This window comes from Bufo gargarizans, unplaced genomic scaffold (genome assembly GCF_014858855.1).
Source record: "Bufo gargarizans isolate SCDJY-AF-19 unplaced genomic scaffold, ASM1485885v1 original_scaffold_986_pilon, whole genome shotgun sequence".
Lineage (NCBI taxonomy): Eukaryota > Metazoa > Chordata > Amphibia > Anura > Bufonidae > Bufo > Bufo gargarizans.
The window spans coordinates 153986-175090 of NW_025334784.1; the positions used below are offsets into that span (position 1 = coordinate 153986).

At 52.8% G+C, this 21105-nt stretch overlaps 1 protein-coding gene across 5 annotated transcripts in view; it reads left to right on the forward strand.

Moving 5' to 3' along the window:
* The window catches only part of LOC122924278 (microtubule-associated serine/threonine-protein kinase 2-like), a 103270-nt gene that overhangs the window by 26640 nt on the left and 55525 nt on the right, over positions 1-21105 (forward strand). For 4 of the 5 annotated variants that reach the window (XM_044275222.1, XM_044275223.1, XM_044275224.1 and 1 more), the window contains one exon: positions 11262-11293. In XM_044275222.1, the coding sequence (XP_044131157.1) occupies positions 11262-11293 (32 nt within the window). Of the gene's footprint in view, positions 1-2084; positions 2382-11261; positions 11294-21105 lie in introns of those variants that run through there. The other variant, XM_044275227.1, reaches the window with a different exon arrangement.

A 21105-nucleotide genomic window follows, 5' to 3' on the forward strand; every position in this document is an offset into this window, starting at 1 on the left:
TGCACCAGCAGAATAGTGAGTGCAGCTCTGGAGTATAATACAGGATGTAACTCAGGATCAGTACAGGATAAGTAATGTATATACACAGTGACTGCACCAGCAGAATAGTGAGTGCAGCTCTGGAGTACAATACTGGATATGTATGAGGGTGAAATCAGTGAGATGCAGCGTAGTTATTACTTAACACAGATGTTATGGCCCCTGTAGCGCTCTCCTGTAGGTAAATTCTGTTTATGAATAGAATTCCAGTGAAGACTGACACTTGCACACGCTGATGGGCTGTCCTGTGCCTTCCTCCCTAGTAGTTATATTTGGCAGGAAAGTAATACTTGGTGAGTTGTAGTCTCATGGCGGCTTGTGGTGCCCCAGGGCCTGATGGTCCTCCCGGTCAGTGGCGGCCGTCGGACGTGGCTTCTTGCCGGATTCTCTTGTTTTCGGTGGTTAATGCCTAATCTCTGTTCATCTGCAGAGGAGGTCAGCAGACTTCACTGCAGCGTCCGGTGTCTTCAGGGCCGCACGGTGGGGATTCTCTGCAGGTCGCGTCATGTCTTATGTCCTGGGCTGTAAGGTAACGACGTTGTCCGTTTCCCTGCGAGCGGCGGCGGTAAAGCTGGAAGGGACGCCAGCTCCCATTCCTCCTTGGATTTAGTTTTCTGATTTACGCCATTGACGGTTTTCTTGTATCCCCCTTGCTTGAACCCCACTTCCTGGTTTGTCATGTGACTGCGGTCCCAGCATGCCGTAGGGCAGTGGGATGAGTCCTGCGTGACACTATCCACGTCGTGTTCTCCCGGTCACTGAGTTTATAACAGACTCAATTGGTGCAAACCTCCAATATGTGTTAGAGCGAAATGTCTGCCCGTCCGTATCCGGCGCTGCACACAGAGGGGCGGGAGAAGCGGCGCAGTGAGCATGTGCGACCTGTACTCCAAGGCCGCACTGCAGGTCGCAACCAACAGCATCTGGACCCCAGCTGTGGGGGCAGTAACCATGGAATAAGCCAGGTTTAGTACATGGTGGTGTTTAGGGGCAGTGATGGGTGTTGGGCGGGAGACCTTTCTATTGGTGGCACAACCCCTTTAAGTGGCGTCTGTCAGCAGTTCTGTCCCTTTGACACCGGCTGACCTGTTACATGTGCGCTCGGCAGTGGAAGGCGTCTGAGTTGGTCTCTGTTCATATCTGAAAATGAAGTTTTAATTTATTCAAATTAGCATTTAGGTGCAAAGAGGGAGTTACCTTTACACCTAGAACAGAGTCTGTGATGGCTGACCTCCGCCTCCTCAGCTGTGCTAAAACTACCACTCCCAGGATGTACATTCAAAATGTATGGAGCATGCTGGGAGTCGTAGTTTCACCACAACTGGAGTGCTGCCAGTCTCATTTGGATGTAGTAAAACCTAATTTTTCTCAGCAATGCGCCACATGTGAACAGGGACCAACACAGACGCCTTCCACTGCCGAGCGCACATGTAACAGGTCCTGTACAGACCGGTCTCGCTGTGTGCTGTAGTGGCGGGGGGCCCTGGCGGCTGTGTGCTGTAGTGGCGGGGGGCCCTGGCGACTGTGTGCTGTAGTGGCGGGGGGCCCTGGCGGCTGTGTGCTGTAGTGGCGGGGGGCCCTGGCGGCTGTGTGCTGTAGTGGCGGGGGGCCCTGGCGGCTGTGTGCTGTAGTGGCGGGGGGCCCTGGCGGCTGTGTGCTGTAGTGGCGGGGGGCCCTGGCGGCTGTGTGCTGTAGTGGCGGGGGGCCCTGGCGGCTGTGTGCTGTAGTGGCGGGGGGCCCTGGCGGCTGTGCGCTGTAGTGGCGGGGGGCCCTGGCGGCTGTGTGCTATAATGCTCCAGTCAGCCCCTCTTAACCCTCTGCCTCCGGTGCCTGCAGGGTTAACACAGTCATGCTGATGTGTGGGTTGTTGTACCTGGTCCCTGTCATTAATAATTCATTCCCTTTGGAGCAGCGCTCACTTTCTGCTATTGTCTGGTGTCGGCTGAGCGTTGAGCTCCCCCCTGGCACTGGGGTGCTGTGCCTTTAAGTTCAGCGCTATGTAAATCAGCGGCTCTCTTCCCTGATGTGATGTCACTTTTCTCCGCACAGATGGGAGCAGGCAGCGGGCGAGGTGACGCCTCGGGGGCTGCCAATCTATAGGATTCTTCTCCATTAGAGGCGTCTGTTGTTTTCTGTTGCCTGGAGGAGTAACAGGTAGCGTTGTATGATGTGCCGCATGAGCGCCGTGTGTCCCAAGGTCCCCTCCACCCTGGATCCGGCATCTGCCGTGTGACCAGACCCGGCAGCCTCTGACAACTCTGTGGTCGGTGAGTCAGGGAAGCGAAGCCGGCTGTGAGAGCAGGATGGAGGATGCAAGCATCTTACGCCGGAGGGGGCTGCAGGTAGGTGCTGTGCGGGAACCTCGGGTGCTCGGGGTCCCTGATCAGCACTCTTGTATCAGGACACTTTTTATAGCGAGTGGTGGTTATAACGGTGTGTATGGCGCCGGGTGGTTATAAGGGTGTAGACCCCGGTATGGTGTGTGTGGTCTTCCTCTGACTGGTCTGTAGACCCCCGGTCTCGCGTGTGGGGTCCTCCTCTCTGACTGGTCTGTAGACCCCCGGTCTCACGTGTGTGTGTGTGTGTGTGTGTGTGTGTGTGTGTGTGTGTGGGGTCCTTCTCTGACTGGTCTGTAGACCCTTGGTCTCACGTGTGTGGGGTCCTCCTCTGTGACTGGTCTGTAGACCCCCGGTGCCACCTGTGGGGTCCTCCTGTGACTGGTCTGTAGACCCTCGGTGCCACCTGTATGGGGTCCTCCTCTGTGACTGGTCTGTAGACCCTCGGTGCCACCTGTGTGGGGTCCTCCTCTGTGACTGGTCTGTAGACCCTCGGTGCCACCTGTGTGGGGTCCTCCTCTGTGACTGGTCTGTAGACCCTCGGTGCCACCTGTGTGTGGGGTCCTCCTCTGACTGGTCTGTAGACCCTCGGTGCCATGTGTGTGGGGTCCTCCTCTGACTGGTCTGTAGACCCTCGGTGCCACCTGTGTGGGGTCCTCCTCTGTGACTGGTCTGTAGACCCTCGGTGCCACCTGTGTGGAGTCCTCCTCTGTGACTGGTCTGTAGACCCTCGGTGCCATGTGTGTGGGGTCCTCCTCTGTGACTGGTCTGTAGACCCTCGGTGCCACCTGTGTGGGGTCCTCCTCTGTGACTGGTCTGTAGACCCTCGGTGCCACGTGTGTGGGGTCCTCCTCTGACTGGTCTGTAGACCCTCGGTGCCATGTGTGTGGGGTCCTCCTCTGACTGGTCTGTAGACCCTCGGTGCCACGTGTGTGGGGTCCTCCTCTGACTGGTCTGTAGACCCTCGGTGCCACGTGTGTGGGGTCCTCCTCTGACTGGTCTGTAGACCCTCGGTGCCACGTGTGTGGGGTCCTCCTCTGACTGGTCTGTAGACCCTCGGTGCCATGTGTGTGGGGTCCTCCTCTGTGACTGGTCTGTAGACCCTCGGTGCCACCTGTGTGTGGGGTCCTCCTCTGACTGGTCTGTAGACCCTCGGTGCCACCTGTGTGTGGGGTCCTCCTCTGACTGGTCTGTAGACCCTCGGTGCCACCTGTGTGGGGTCCTCCTCTGTGACTGGTCTGTAGACCCTCGGTGCCACCTGTGTGGGGTCCTCCTCTGTGACTGGTCTGTAGACCCTCGGTGCCATGTGTGTGGGGTCCTCCTCTGTGACTGGTCTGTAGACCCTCGGTGCCACCTGTGTGGGGTCCTCCTCTGTGACTGGTCTGTAGACCCTCGGTGCCACGTGTGTGGGGTCCTCCTCTGACTGGTCTGTAGACCCTCGGTGCCACGTGTGTGGGGTCCTCCTCTGACTGGTCTGTAGACCCTTGGTCTCACGTTGGTGGGGTCCTCCTCTGTGACTGGTCTGTAGACCCTCGGTGCCATGTGTGTGGGGTCCTCCTCTGTGACTGGTCTGTAGACCCTTGGTCTCACGTTGGTGGGGTCCTCCTCTGTGACTGGTCTGTAGACCCCCGGTGCCACCTGTGTGGGGTCCTCCTCTGACTCTGTGGACCCAGCTGTTTATTTTGGGTGGTCTCTCACATCACCTGTGGTTTAGCTGTTTGGGCCCTATGTTCCGGGGCCCCACAGTACCCTCTGGTGAGACGCTGGCGCTGCTCCATCACATCTGGCGTCAGTGAGAGCGTTGTGCCTACCGGACAATGGTTTATTCTGCGGACACAAAGGCGGCTCATTGAGGCCTGAAGCCCCGTGATCTGTGCCGAGGCCACAGCGGGGACGTTTCCAGGGGTCATTTGGGGGGGGATCATTCTGTTTTTAGTTTCCAGAACATTTCCTCCCGTCATCTGATTGAGTCCCCCCTGTATGAGTCGGCCGTAGCCCGGGGTCTACATGAGGGTGACTGCTTCATCACAAGTCAATCTTCTCGTCATTGGTTGGTAGGGGATCTGTGTACCCCGGAAGTAGGAGGTCCTGGGGGTCCCTGCCCCCCTCGTTAGTAGGTTCTCTGTGTCTTGTTTACCATAAACTCGTTATCTGCGTTCACTCGTCTCTGACTAAACCGAAGGCGTTGTGTGAAAAATCACGGGGGAGAGAAGCAGCAAGAGCGCCGCTGCACCTGCATGTGTCATGGGGGGTTTATAACACTGTTCACGTGCCCCCGAGGCAGCCTCCTCATGGAGGTTTATAATGAGCACAGTGTGGCGGCATACCGCCGGCCTGCTGCGGAGAGGATTCCTCCTGATGGGCTCCGGTTCTGCCGTCTCTTATTCCCGAGTGCCGGTGCAGGACATGGTGTCCGTGAGGCTGAAGGCCGGTATCTTTATACTTTCTGGAAGCAATTAGGAGAACAGACATGGCCGCCGGCTCCGAGCGCACATAGAGGGCAGTACCACGAGGCTTCTGGAGATCCACGGACTACTCCACCACCAGGCAGCACAGGAGCCTCGTAGATCCCGGACAGAAAGATGGGGGAGGTTCTGTTAACACGCAGGTTTTACCATGGCAGAACAACCCTAACCAGCCCTGCACCTGTGTCACATGCACAAATTCTAAACCAAGTCAGGAGGTTTCCATTCACTTACAGCTAGAAGAGATCTTAAAAATGGTGAAAATTTTAAAACCCTTGAATTCTAAATTGAGAATATTTGGTGGTGTGGACACCGGCCCTTTTCAAATATCAACGTAATGCTGCCTTCACTGACCCCTTAAATATCAGCACAATGCTGGTTGCGATATCCCATTAAATCTGAGCGTAATGCTGACTGTGCCGGCCCTTTAAATCTGAGCGTAATGCTGACTGCGCCGGCCCTTTAAATCTGAGCGTAATGCTGACTGCGCCGGCCCTTTAAATCTGAGCGTAATGCTGACTGCGCCGGCCCTTTAAATCTGAGCGTAATGCTGACTGCGCCGGCCCTTTAAATCTGAGCGTAATGCTGACTGCGCCGGCCCTTTAAATCTGAGCGTAATGCTGACTGCGCCGGCCCTTTAAATCTGAGCGTAATGCTGACTGCGCCGGCCCTTTAAATCTGAGCGTAATGCTGACTGCGCCGGCCCTTTAAATCTGAGCGTAATGCTGACTGCGCCGGCCCTTTAAATCTGAGCGTAATGCTGACTGCGCCGGCCCTTTAAATCTGAGCGTAATGCTGACTGCGCCGGCCCTTTAAATCTGAGCGTAATGCTGACTGCGCCGGCCCTTTAAATCTGAGCGTAATGCTGACTGCGCCGGCCCTTTAAACCCTGTAGACCGCTGCTGCCCGGCTCGGCCTTCGGTTACAGCGATCAGTGGGTATGACGAGCACATGATTGATTCTGACTCATAGGTCTGGAATCCTACTCTCTCCTCACACACAGAAACAAAGCTGCAGCTCAGGATGACACCTGTTACTGGGGCGGTGTCCTGTGGGGGGCGCTGTACGCCCAGGAATGGGGTTGTGCCAGTGCACCCGCTAATGACAGACAGGAGGCGGCTGTACCCCCCGACATTAACCTGTTATCTGCCAAAGTGTTTCCTTTAGGCCACATTCACACAACGTCTGTTAAAAATTGATAAATTGTACATTTTTCAGGTGGGCACATTTATTAATCGTATCCAATGCTGATTCTAAATAGTCTACCTTGCCGTCCCGTCCACGCCACGTCCACTTTTTTAGACCTGGCGCAAGCAGAGAAGTCGTCACAGATTCTGCCGCACCATGGCGTCTGACAGAATCTGCGGCAGATGTATCTGGTCATAAATGACCCCCTTATTTTTCATTGATACCTTTTTGACATTATACGGGGTTGTCGGTCAGGAAAACCGGACAGCGTACAACATGTGCTATTACTTGACGTCCATTATTCACTGATCATCATAAAAACTGCCCTGTGACTAACCCCATAACATAATTGTTCACAAAACCAATGTGCGAAGGACGTCAAATAAAACATCCATCAGGCATCGGACGTGTCAATGTAGTCTTAGACGGGATGTCAGATTGCTTAAAGGGCCAGTCACCCTCAGTCTAGAGCAGTGATGGTGAACCTCTTAGAGACCGAGTGCCCAAACTGCAACCCAAAACCCACTTATTTATCGCAAAGTGCCAACACTGCAATTTAACCTGAACACCAATATCTTATATCTTCCATGTACTTTATCATTTAGCTATAATAACCCGCCTACATTCAATGTGCTGCCTGCGCTGTTCATAGCATGTCCTGCACTATTGAATGGCAGGCAAAGTCTAAGGCATATTGGTACACCATAGATTTTCTCCAGGGTGCGGGTGCCCACAGAGAGGGCTCGGAGTGCCGCCTCTGGCACCCGTGCCATAGGTTCGCCATCACTGGTCTAGAGTATACCAGAGCCGGATCGGCTGATCCCAGTCATGTAGAAAATTCCCAGCGCCGGAGACGTCACGTGGGCCTGGGGTGTCCGCCATACTGTCACACTCCACGTTGCAAAAACGCTGCAGTCCTCCTCTCCCCTGAAATGGCTGATTACAGGGGGCAATAGACTGTATTCTACTGTCCTACAGTCATCCTCTCCTCTGAAATGGCTGATAACAGGGGGCAATAGACTGTATTCTCCTGTCCTACAGTCATCCTCTCCCCTGAAATGGCTGATAACGGGGAGCAATAGACTGTATTCTCCTGTCCTACAGTCATCCTCTCCCCTGAAATGGCTGATAACAGGAGGCAATAGACTGTATTCTCCTGTTCTACAGTCATCCTCTCCCCTGAAATGGCTGATAACAGGGAGCAATAGACTGTATTCTCCTGTTCTACAGTCATCCTCTCCTCTGAAATGGCTGATAACAGGGGGCAATAGACTGTATTCTCCTGTCCTACAGTCATCCTCTCCCCTGAAATGGCTGATAACAGGGAGCAATAGACTGTATTCTCCTGTCCTACAGTCATCCTCTCCCCTGAAATGGCTGATAACAGGGGGCAATAGACTGTATTCTCCTGTCCTACAGTCATCCTCTCCCCTGAAATGGCTGATAACAGGGGGCAATAGACTGTATTCTCCTGTCCTACAGTCATCCTCTCCTCCTGAAATGGCTGATAACAGGGGGCAATAGACTGTATTCTCCTGTCCTACAGTCATCCTCTCCCCCTGAAATGGCTGATAACAGGGGGCAATAGACTGTATTCTCCTGTCCTACAGTCATCCTCTCCCCCTGAAATGGCTGATAACAGGGAGCAATAGACTGTATTCTCCTGTTCTACAGTCATCCTCTCCTCTGAAATGGCTGATAACAGGGGGCAATAGACTGTATTCTCCTGTCCTACAGTCATCCTCTCCCCTGAAATGGCTGATAACAGGGAGCAATAGACTGTATTCTCCTGTCCTACAGTCATCCTCTCCCCTGAAATGGCTGATAACAGAGGGCAATAGACTGTATTCTCCTGTCCTACAGTCATCCTCTCCTCTGAAATGGCTGATAACAGGGGGCAATAGACTGTATTCTCCTGTCCTACAGTCATCCTCTCCTCTGAAATGGCTGATAACAGGGAGCAATAGACTGTATTCTCCTGTCCTACAGTCATCCTCTCCCCTGAAATGGCTGATAACAGGAGGCAATAGACTGTATTCTCCTGTCCTACAGTCATCCTCTCCCCTGAAATGGCTGATAACAGGGGGCAATAGACTGTATTCTCCTGTCCTACAGTCATCCTCTCCTCCTGAAATGGCTGATAACAGGGGGCAATAGACTGTATTCTCCTGTCCTACAGTCATCCTCTCCCCTGAAATGGCTGATAACAGGGGGCAATAGACTGTATTCTCCTGTCCTACAGTCATCCTCTCCCCCTGAAATGGCTGATAACAGGGAGCAATAGACTGTATTCTCCTGTTCTACAGTCATCCTCTCCTCTGAAATGGCTGATAACAGGGGGCAATAGACTGTATTCTCCTGTCCTACAGTCATCCTCTCCTCTGAAATGGCTGATAACAGGGGGCAATAGACTGTATTCTCCTGTCCTACAGTCATCCTCTCCCCTGAAATGGCTGATAACAGGGGGCAATAGACTGTATTCTCCTGTCCTACAGTCATCCTCTCCCCTGAAATGGCTGATAACAGGGGGCAATAGACTGTATTCTCCTGTCCTACAGTCATCCTCTCCTCCTGAAATGGCTGATAACAGGGGGCAATAGACTGTATTCTCCTGTCCTACAGTCATCCTCTCCCCTGAAATGGCTGATAACAGGGGCAATAGACTGTATTCTCCTGTCCTACAGTCATCCTCTCCCCTGAAATGGCTGATAACAGGAGGCAATAGACTGTATTCTCCTGTCCTACAGTCATCCTCTCCCCCTGAAATGGCTGATAACAGGGGGCAATAGACTGTATTCTCCTGTCCTACAGTCATCCTCTCCTCCTGAAATGGCTGATAACAGGGGGCAATAGACTGTATTCTCCTGTCCTACAGTCATCCTCTCCCCTGAAATGGCTGATAACAGGGGCAATAGACTGTATTCTCCTGTCCTACAGTCATCCTCTCCCCTGAAATGGCTGATAACAGGGAGCAATAGACTGTATTCTCCTGTCCTACAGTCATCCTCTCCCCTGAAATGGCTGATAACAGGGGCAATAGACTGTATTCTCCTGTCCTACAGTCATCCTCTCCCCTGAAATGGCTGATAACAGGGGGCAATAGACTGTATTCTCCTGTCCTACAGTCATCCTCTCCCCTGAAATGGCTGATAACAGAGGGCAATAGACTGTATTCTCCTGTCCTACAGTCATCCTCTCCCCTGAAATGGCTGATAACAGAGGGCAATAGACTGTATTCTCCTGTCCTACAGTCATCCTCTCCCCTGAAATGGCTGATAACAGGGGGCAATAGACTGTATTCTCCTGTCCTACAGTCATCCTCTCCCCTGAAATGGCTGATAACAGGGGGCAATAGACTGTATTCTCCTGTCCTACAGTCATCCTCTCCCCTGAAATGGCTGATAACAGGGGGCAATAGACTGTATTCTCCTGTCCTACAGTCATCCTCTCCCCTGAAATGGCTGATAACAGGGGGCAATAGACTGTATTCTCCTGTCCTACAGTCATCCTCTCCCCTGAAATGGCTGATAACAGGGGGCAATAGACTGTATTCTCCTGTCCTACAGTCATCCTTCCCCTGAAATGGCTGATAACAGGGGGCAATAGACTGTATTCTCCTGTCCTACAGTCATCCTCTCCCCTGAAATGGCTGATAACAGGGGGCAATAGACTGTATTCTCCTGTCCTACAGTCATCCTCTCCCCTGAAATGGCTGATAACAGGGGGCAATAGACTGTATTCTCCTGTCCTACAGTCATCCTCTCCCCTGAAATGGCTGATAACAGGGGGCAATAGACTGTATTCTCCTGTCCTACAGTCGTCCTCCCCCCTGAAATGGCTTTTAACAGGGGGCAATAGACTGTATTCTCCTGTCCTACAGTCGTCCTCTCCCCTGAAATGGCTGATAACAGGGGGCAATAGACTGTATTCTCCTGTCCTACAGTCATCCTCTCCTCTGAAATGGCTGATAACAGGGGGCAATAGACTGTATTCTCTTGTCTGAGATTCGGCCATTTTCTAGTCTGTGCCTCGCATCTTGGGATTTCACCCCACTGCTAATGAATGAGTTAAAAAAAAAAAAAAGTGCAACTTTCTCAGTTGCATTATTTCAGTATCTCTGCTTGCTGTCAGTGAGTGTTTACATCCAGAGGCTGAAAAGCAGTTTTGGTTTGTCCTGTTCACACAGCTGCGGGTTTGTTGCAGTTGCATGTGTCCACAGACTGGTGCACCCCACTTTTGACCTGTAGGGTGGGCCGCCTCCTGCGCCCTCTGGTTTTGTCCTTGCACCATCTGCTGTGATGGGAATTAATCGCTCTGCTCCCGGTGCCTCGAGGCGAGCAGTGCGGCAGATGGCGCCATGTCTGTGCTAGCCTATGTCACCCAGGGCGGCTGGTACCTGTGGTGCCTCCGTGCACCTCACTTCTAGCTGGAAAGCAGAGAAGGAGTTAAATAAAGTTCAACTCTACTTCAAGGAAACGATCTGCAGCACATCGCAGCCGTCAGCATGTCACGGGTGTGTGTACTGCCATAGATCAGGTACTACAAGCCCCCCTAACTGCCTGTAGGGGGCGACCCTGTTATAAGCCAAAACCAAAGTCCAGATACTGAACACCTCGTTCCCCAAGGTGACCGTATGGACATACATTACAGCAGCTTCAGAGCTGAAATCTCCCTGCATGTTCAGGGTCTGCACACAGCGTGCGCTGGTGATTTGCATTCTGGAAGTGCCCCTTTACCCCGGGGTCTGTACATGTGATGTCCGCTGGGTTACAGGAGCTCATTCACAATGTATAGGGTAGCTGTCCATAAGCTCGTTGACTCTGCAGTATGGTGATTGCTGCTCTGGAGTTTGATACAGGAGGGTTAGGGCTGTTTCACACGAGCGGATACCATGCGTGTCATCCGCTGCATGGAATAATGCCAGAATCGCAGTGGGATAAAGCTGTCACAGAGAGGCACGGAGCCTCATCAGTCATGTGACTGCTCCGTGTCTCTGCTGTCCGGAGCCGGGCTTGGCGGTCATTCACGCTGCGGATTACCCGCATGGCATCCGCTCGTGTGAAACAGCCCTTGTGTATAACAGGTGGCAGGGGCGGACATTGTGGTTGATGGTGCGTCATGGTGGCTGCAGAGGCCGGAGGGTGGTCTCAGGGTCGTGTCTGTGCTCAGGAGGATCCTCTTCTGCCTCTTGTTTTCATTTTGCTGATCTGACGCTTCTTTCTTTCTCTTCCAGAAGGAACTGAGCCTCCCCCGAAGAGGAAGCTTGTAAGTACTCGTCCTGACCACCTCCTCCTGCATGTTCTGTCACGTGTAGGGTTCAGGTCACACGGTGCAGCTTCACCCATCACACAGTGACTGCACCAGCAGAATAGTGAGTGCAGCTCTGGAGTGTAATACAGGATGTAACTCAGGATCAGTAATGTATGTACACAGTGACTGCACCAGCAGAATAGTGAGTGCAGCTCTGGAGTATAATACAGGATGTAACTCAGGATCAGTACAGGATAAGTAATGTATGTACACAGTGACTGCACCAGCAGAATAGTGAGTGCAGCTCTGGAGTATAATACAGGATGTAACTCAGGATCAGTACAGGATAAGTAATGTATGTCCACAGTGACTGCACCAGCAGAATAGTGAGTGCAGCTCTGGAGTATAATACAGGATGTAACTCAGGATCAGTACAGGATAAGTAATGTATGTACACAGTGACTGCACCAGCAGAATAGTGAGTGCAGCTCTGGAATATAATACAGGATGTAACTCAGGATCAGTACAGGATAAGTAATGTATGTACACAGTGATGCACCAGCAGAATAGTGAGTGCAGCTCTGGAGTATAATACAGGATGTAACTCAGGATCAGTACAGGATAAGTAATGTATGTACACAGTGACTGCACCAGCAGAATAGTGAGTGCAGCTCTGGAGTATAATACAGGATGTAACTCAGGATCAGTACAGGATAAGTAATGTATGTACACAGTGACTGCACCAGCAGAATAGTGAGTGCAGCTCTGGAGTATAATACAGGATGTAACTCGGGATCAGTACAGGATAAGTAATGTATGTACACAGTGATGCACCAGCAGAATAGTGAGTGCAGCTCTGGAGTATAATACAGGATGTAACTCAGGATCAGTACAGGATAAGTAATGTATGTACACAGTGACTGCACCAGCAGAATAGTGAGTGCAGCTCTGGAGTATAATACAGGATATAACTAAATGATTTTCCTATTTCATGACGTAAAGTCATAGTTTTATTAAAGACACGGAGGCTCCTATTGCTTTCTCCTTCTTTACTTTCCACCAATAGCAGCAAAGAAGAAATTTACATAATCATAACAACAAAGGACCCTCCCCCTGATAGATCCTATAATAAGCAGTGTCCTCTTCATCAACTTCCTCTTTCTTTACATCCGCGACACCAACTGTAACTGGAACCGGAACTGGAACCGGAACTGGACCCGAGAACTGCAACCAACGGGACCAACGAACAGCAGAGTTAAGCCAACCTGGCTAACACCTCAGGAAACCTGGAACCATGGAACAGACCAAACACCGTGGAGAATTCAGCCTGAAACAGAGCAAACAATATAGCCAGTGTAAGAATCGGATCAGGTAATGAACGAAAAACGACCCTGGAAACAGTAGCACACAGCCAGGTCGGTGAAAAACATAGGACAACAAATAATACATGATATACATCAAATATATAAATATCAACTAAAGACAATGTAACAGTCCAACAATAACACCCCACAAAAAAAGGGCGGGCAGGAGAAACCTCCAGGGCGGGCAATACTCGCCTCCGTGTCTTTAATAAAACTATGACTTTACGTCATGAAATAGGAAAATCATTTAGTTTTACATCAAGACACGGAGGCTCATATTGCAAGTTCAAAGCTGACCAATAATGGAGGAGAACACATGAGGAGGCGGTCGGAAATAAAATTCCCGAAATGTGGAGGCCCTAGACCAATCCGCCAGACGCAAGATGTCCTCCAAACGAGCCCCCGAAGCCGCCAGGGCAGTGGCAGCCGCGCCCCTGGCCGAATGAGCGGTAAAGACCGTCGCATCAATCCCAGCAAGGGACATGACCCACTTCATCCAGCGCACCAAAGTGGGGCTAGACACAGGGCCAAAAGGATGGCGAATAGAGAGGAACAACTGTGGAACGGCCACAGAGCGGTGAGCCCGAGTGCGCAACTCATATTCACGCAAGCAAGCCACCGGACACAGCGCCGGGGAAGACGGGAAACAGGGAAAAGAGACAGACCGAATATTGGTCTTGGTGCACCGCGTAATGTTAAAGGTGACGCCCTCCGGAGAAAAGGACCGAGCATCATGGTCCAGAGCCCTGACGTCAGAAACCCACTTACAGGAAATAAGGCAAAAGAGGGTCAACAACTTGGCCGAAAGCTGACGGAGGGAAAGAGCCGCGTTCTCAGGCCACGCAGTGAGGAAAGAGAGGACCAGAGAAACGTCCCAAGTGGTAGTGAAGCGCGGCCGAGGAGGCCGAGCCAAGCGAGACCCACGCAGCAAGCGCGACACCAAAGGGTGCTGACCCGCCGGAACACCATCAAAACCCCGGTGGGTTGAAGAAATCGCCGACCGGAACAAATTGATGGTCCGATACGCCTCTCCCGCCTCAAAGAGAGACGTAAGGAACTGCAATAAATGGGTCACAGGCGCCGAAACGGGATCAAGGTTCCGTTCCACGCACCAGCTAACCCAAGATCTCCAAGCTGCCCGGTAAGATTTTCGGGTGCCGGGAGTCCAAGCGTTATCCAGGAGGCGTCTAGTTGCCTCCGAAACTCCCTCGACCTCTCCGGGAGTCCCGAGATCCGGCACGCCAGAAGCTGAAGAACCTGGAAAGGTGAGTATTGAGCCGCGACGCAAGAGGTCTATGGCGCAAGGGCCCCAGATGGCCGAAATCGAGCAGAACGTCTCCGGAGCGAGCCTCCAAACGCTGCCGTCCGTGAAGTACCGGGAGTTCCAATCCGCTCGGTAGGTGTGAAGACCCGGGAGGTATTCCGCCTGCACCATGAGGTCCCTGGAAAGACAGTAGGACCAGAATTCTTTCGCGAGGCGAGCCAGAGTAGCCGACTGAGTGCCGCCCAAGTGATTGACATAGCGGACCGCCGACACATTGTCCATGCGCAAACGGATACACGCATGGGCCATGCCATTGGAGAAACTCCGGATTGCGAACGAACCCGCCAGAAGTTCCAACGCGTTGATGTGAAGACGGCTCTCTTCCTCCGACCATCGACCACCCGTGGAAATGCCTTGGCAGTGGGCACCCCAGCCCTTGAGACTCGCGTCCGATTCCACCACGAAATCCGGTTGGAAACCGAAGATCGCTCTGCCGTTCCACGCCTCCAAGTTGTCTATCCACCAACGGAGCTCCTCCCGAGCCTCCTGATCCATAACCACCAGATCCGCAAAGGTGGCACAGGCTCGAAGATGGGCGATCTTCAGACGTTGTAGAGCCCGATAGTAGAGAGGCGCCGGGAAAACCGCTTGAATCGAAGATGCCAACAGACCAATGATGCGGGCCAGATGGCGCAGCGACAGGGAGGTAGCCGCGAGAGCGTGTCTCAACTCCTTGCGGATCGCCCGCAATTTCTCCATCGGGAGGCTGAGGGACTCCGAAACCGAGTCCACTGTAAAGCCTAGGAACTCCATCTGACGAGATGGCGTGAGGATCGACTTCTCGGGGTTCAGCAGGAAACCGAGGTCCGACAAGAGTTGTGAGGTCCACTGAAGGTGTTGCAGCAGCGACGACTGACATTGATGCATAACGAGGATGTCGTCCAGATAGACGATTAGACGCACACCCCGACACCGCAGCCAGGCCATGACCGGACGTAACAGTTTGGTAAAGCACCAAGGTGCTGACGACAGGCCGAACGGGAGGCACGTGAAACGCCACACTTCGTCCCCCCAACGGAAACGCAGAAGATCTCTGGATGCCGCGGCAATCAGGACCGTCAGGTACGCATCCTTGAGGTCCAATTTTACCATCCAGTCCCCTGGAACTGATAAGTCCCGAAGGAGGTGGATCCCCTCCATTTTGAAATGGCGATATCGCACCACAGAGTTCAGGGCGCGGAGATTTATCACTGGACGCATCTGGCCGCCCTTTTTCTGGACTAGAAAAATGCTGCTGAGGACACCCCCGGAGGTAGGGGGAGCCCTCTCTATTGCCCTCTTTTGGAAAAGGGACCGGAGCTCGATGTCTACGAGTTCTCTGTGTGGTTGGGCCAGACCCAGTGGCGGGGGAGGAAGGATGAGCCCTGGAGATTCCGTGAGCTCTATGTGAAACCCCCTCACCGTAGTCAGCACCCATGGGTCTGACGTAACCGTGGACCAAACATGGGAATAATGACGGAGTCTGCCCCCGACACAAGGATCCAAAGAAGTCCCCACTGGGGATGGACTTACCAAAGGATTTGCGAGGGTTCTGGTTTCCTCGAAACAACCTTGATCGCCATTGGCCGCCTCTGGCCGGGAAACACGGAGGAGGAGGGCTTCTCTGCTCCTGGAAGGGTCGTCCTTGTGAATAGGAGCCTCTGCCCGAACTGCGGGCTTGAAATGCGGAACGGCCGGACAGACGGCCCCTACCACTGCCGGCCCTGGTGGAGACCCGACCCCGGAACACCCTACGCATGGAGGATTGGGCCTTGTCTAGCGCCGTAAATGCCCCCACATATCTACCGAGGTCCTTGATAAAGGAGTCCCCAAAAAGTAGACCATTAGCGTCCTTTCCTGCCTCGGTAAGAGCCAGATTAGCCAGTTTCGGGTCAATCTTAAAAAGTATGGCTTTACGCCGTTCAATGGCCAGGGATGAGTTAGAGCTGCCCGCGATACAGATGGCTCTCTGTATCCACCCAGAAAGCTCCTCCGGGTCTATTGGAGAGCCGTCAATTCTGGCCGATTCGGCCATCTCAAAAATTTTGGCCAGCGGACCAAAGATGTCTAGGAGCTTGTCCTGGCAACTCCTCAGTGCCGAATCTAACCCCCTTACGGGGATTCCAGCCAGTTTTGGCCAGGAACTGGGTCATCTTCGGATCCACCGAAGGCGTCTCACAGACCTTGCTTGGCACTAACGGTCTGGGACATTCGGACCTAAGCTTACTGCGCGCCTCTTTACTGAGAGGACGGCGCACCCAGTGCTCCAGATAGGTGCTCACGTGAGCCGTTGGCAGCCATTCTGATGACCTAGGGTGGTGAAGGGCATCAGGGTCAAATAAGGGGTTGCCAGAGGGATCCACCAGGGAAGGTGCCGCACTAGGGGCGGTGGTGGCAGGACCCACAGACCCAGAGGTGGAAGGCACAGGGTCAGCAGTGCCAGGGATGTCATAATCCATTTCCTCCTCAGAACGGCCGCTCAACTCCGCGTTAGCCTCCGCATCAGAATCCAACTCTGATTCTATATCACTGAGTAGTGCTCTAGCACTTTTCCATGTACGCGCCCTTTCTGCCTGGCGCGGCAAGGCTCTTTTGCGCGATCTATGCGCGCTATCAATGGTGGCTGAGATCACACCGGTCCGTTTCTCCTGTACAGTAGGAGTATCACCAGCGGCAGGCTGCGGATGGGTTATAGGCGACAGACTAGAGGGGCCAGGAGCATGGGCAGATAAGGCCTGGGATATTGTTTGGGATATCATGGATGACATGGATCCCATGGCCTCAATGATTGCGCTGGAAACAGAGCGCTGCAATTCAATGGCCTGTAGGTTCACATCAGCCCTACCGGGGTCCCCAGATGGGGGTGGGGTAGGCCCGGATGGGGATCGGTCAGAAGACATATTTTGATATAAATGCCGATCACACTAAGCACACTATGATCCTAGGGGGAGCCTAATAAGGGCAAAGGAGAGCTTCCCTGAACCTAAAACTACCTAAAGAGGGGTTAATCACCCCAGAAGCCGCAGGGAGAGAAACGCCGCCGTCCGGTGTAGATGCCGATCCGAAATACCGCGAGCGCATGCGCGGGAGGAAACCCAAAATGGCCGCCGAGATCTCGCGGCCGCGGGAAGCAAGCAGAGACCAGCGCCGGAGCGACGCGATACTGTGGAACGCAGGGAGAGAGGTAAGAGGGGGAGGGAGCACCACCGGACGCAGGACCAGGCCGCAGCAAGCCGGCCAGTGACGAGGGCGAGTCGCCAGACGTCACCCGCAACCGGAGGAAAAACCGGCACGAACGCAGGGCGAACTAAAAGAGGGGAAGAAAAAGGGGGGGGGGAGACCCCCCAAAGCAGGGAAAAAACGGGGGTTCAGCGGAGCATAAATAATCCACAGGCCCCAATGACAAAAAACCCAATCAACAAAAGCCACAAACATGGTGTCCTGGGCAAAAGAAAGCCCAGAGATTAACCCCTCAATCACAGCAACAGACAAAGCATAGATGTTACTTATCTTTGGTGGAGCAGCAAAGAAAGAGGAAGTTGAGGAAGAGGACACTGCTTATTATAGGATCTGTCAGGGGAGGATCCTTTATTGTTATGATTATGTAAATTTCTTCTTTGCTGCTATTGGTGGAAAGTAAAGAAGGAGAAAGCAATAGGAGCCTCCGTGTCTGGCTGTAAAACTCAGGATCAGTACAGGATAAGTAATGTATGTGCACAGTGACTGCACCAGCAGAATAGTGAGTGCAGCTCTGGAGTATAATATAGGATGTAACACAGGATCAGTATAGGATAAGTAATGTATGTACACAGTGACTGCACCAGCAGAATAGTGAGTGCAGCTCTGGGGTATAATACAGGATGTGACTCAGGATCAGTACAGGATAAGTAATGTATGTACACAGTGACTGCACCAGCAGAATAGTGAGTGCAGCTCCGGAGTATAATACAGGATGTAACTCAGGATCAGTACAGGATAAGTAATGTATGTGCACAGTGACTGCACCAGCAGAATAGTGAGTGCAGCTCTGGAATATAATGCAGGATGTAACTCAGGATCAGTACAGGATAAGTAATGTATGTCCACAGTGACTGCACCAGCAGAATAGTGAGTGCAGCTCTGGAGTATAATACAGGATGTAACTCAGGATCAGTACAGGATAAGTAATGTATGTACACAGTGACTGCCCCAGCAGAATCGTGAGTGCAGCTCTGGAGTATAATACAGGATGTAACTCAGGATCAGTACAGGATAAGTAGTGTATGTACACAGTGACCGCACCAGCAGAATAGTGAGTGCAGCTCTGGAGTATAATACAGGATGTAACTCAGGATCAGTACAGGATAAGTAATGTATGTACACAGTGACTGCACCAGCAGAATAGTGAGTGCAGCTCTGGAGTATAATACAGGATATAACTCAGGATCAGTACAGGATAAGTAATGTATGTACACAGTGACTGCACCAGCAGAATAGTGAGTGCAGCTCTGGAGTATAATACAGGATGTAACTCAGGATCAGTACAGGATAAGTAATGTATGTACACAGTGACTGCACCAGCAGAATAGTGAGTGCAGCTCTTGTTGGCTGCATTATCATGCCCCTGTGATTGAAGGCTGCTGGGTTTTGCAGTCCGTTCTCGCGGCCGGTGTACGGTGGGTAATAAGCCTCTGACTGTAATCGCACGGTGCAGTAATCATTACGGTTCAGTGATTGGAGGGGATTTCTATAATCGTCTTGTTCTCTGCCGTCTTCGGGGGCGTCCGGGGCGCTCTCGGCTGAGGCAGGAGGATTATCTTCTCTTGTCACATTCCTTCCCCTTGTCACTTTGTCACCTCCATTAGACATCGGCGGCCACCCTGAAGACTTTTTTCCCCGAGGTCGGTGATGAGGCCTACGCTGCGCCGATTACCAGACTACAGTGCGGTAATAACTGTGAGGAGGACGCCTGCAGGTCACACGAGGCCGAGGAGGAAATTAGCCGGGATTAATGAGGACAAATGTCCTGCTTGTGGCCGGTGAGCGCTGAGCCGCTAAGGCGCTTACAATGTGGGGGCAGAGGCCGTCGCGCTGGTATCTCGCAGGACGCCCACATTCTGGAGCAGCCGGGATGTGACCTGCCTCGCATGGAGCTGTGCAACCTCTTAAGGTGTCAGAGTTGTCAGACTGCAGCCCCTGAGGACTTTGTAAGTTGTCACCTTGTGTAGTGCTGGACGGATAGTGAATCTGCGTCTTCCTCATTCGCACTGTGCAGACATGGCGATCCAGAGGAGAGCGGCAGGCGTCAGCCCAACCTCCTTCCTGTGGTGCAAAGTATGAACAAGGCCTTAGTAGAGCGTGTGTGGGGTCTGCCCAGCCAGCCTGTGCCCTGCGGTGTGCCCCCCCTGTATCTTGTGTGCAGCGAGATAAATGCAGGGTCTATTATGGGTTAAATTATTATAGTATAGTATAGACTGGGGGGGGGGGGCTCCCCGGCGGTGTGGTGGAGCCTGGGGGGGCTCCCCGGCGGTGTGGTGGAGCCTGGGGGGGGGGGGCCCCCCGGGCGGTGTGGTGGAGCCTGTGGGGGCGCCCCGGCGGTGCAGCGGAGCTCCCTCTTCTGTCGTTTCTCGTAGCCGTACGTGGGGGCCCGGCTGATGGGCGTCCTGCTGCTTCTAATGAGATGGTAATTATCAGCCAGTGAAGGCAGAAATGCTGTTCATTTACATGCAGTTAATTGCCCTCTGAAGCCTGGGTAACTTAACCCTTTAGATGATGCATTGCTTCCCCTGTGTCACATCCCTGGTATCCTGCTTGTGGGGGGTCCGGATGTGAATGACAGACCCTGATCCAGAGGGGGCCGCACCGGGCCAGACTGCTGAACCATCAGCGTGTGGCGCCCTCCGGTGGCCATATTGTGTGTTCTGGATGCAGGATCTCGTGGTGAGATCCCGTCCTTGTATCTTCCCACGTCGGAGACGCGGCCTTGTGCACACAGCGCGGTATCTCCCAGTATGGCGGCCTGAGCTCACCGCCCGTTACAGGCTTGGTCCTGGCACTGGACTGTATCTGGACTCGTGGCCAACGAGGGCTAATGTGTGTGGCACCTCTCCTCCACATGTGTCCTAGGAGCCTCCACATTCTGTGTCACTGGTCACCTGCCACGTCCGTCACCATAAGCCCCATCCCCGAGTTGGTCACACCTCTGCGTTCCCTGTGTGCTGCCATGATGGGCATGCAGCGCGGGCAGGACTCTCTCGCATATCTGCGCCATGTGCCCAGCAACTTTAATAATGCAGACGGTGCGTTCGTAAATGGCGGCGATTTCAGAGGATCACTGGGGGTCTCAAGGCCTCGCCTCCTGCTGAGGATATTCTGGCGGCTCCATTGTGAGCGCAGGCATTAAAGGGTGCCCATCTCAGTACTTCACCATTTTCAAGATCTCTGCTTGCTTGAGGATTGTCTACAACCAAGTCCAATTGTAACAAACCCTCAGTTCTTCTATGAGCAGGGCTTATTCTAGCCTAAAGGTGACTGGGTTGTTCTGTTCTTTGATTGCAAGCAGAGTTATTGAACATGGTGAGGGACTACACAAAGTGGAGGAGGAGCTCTTTACAGCTGAGGGTTTAATGTATGCAAATGAGCTGCGATCAAACTCCGCCTCTTGTGCCACCTGACATAAGACTGCTCTCCTGTAGACTGCTCAGGCCTCGAGACACCATGCTAGGTAAGCCAGCGTCCCATCTGCAGACATGAGTATGGGTGGAGTAGAGAGAAGAGGCCTAGGTCAGGATTTGGGGAGTGCTGGATCTCCTTATGGAGCGACCAGGCTTATAGTCGGGCAGTGCTCCTCAAACACCGACCTATAGGTGGTGGCATCGGCGCTTGCTAAGAGCTCATTTGCATGTCCTCTTCCCGAAATTCCAGGGGAGCAGCGCACAGCCTATAGGACTCTTCATGCCGAGGGGCTCTCCATAAGGAGGTGTCAACTTGAAAATGCAGAGTAATAAAAAAATGAGAAGGCCTTGCGGCAGATTTACTGAAATAATTTATTTGAAAGCCCCATTAATTCCCTGTATATCAGGAGGGGTTCACATACTTAATGTAAAATACAAGTATGAGAAATATCATACTGTGATTGTACTGCTACAGAGGGGAGCGGACCCTGGCCACCAGAGCTTACG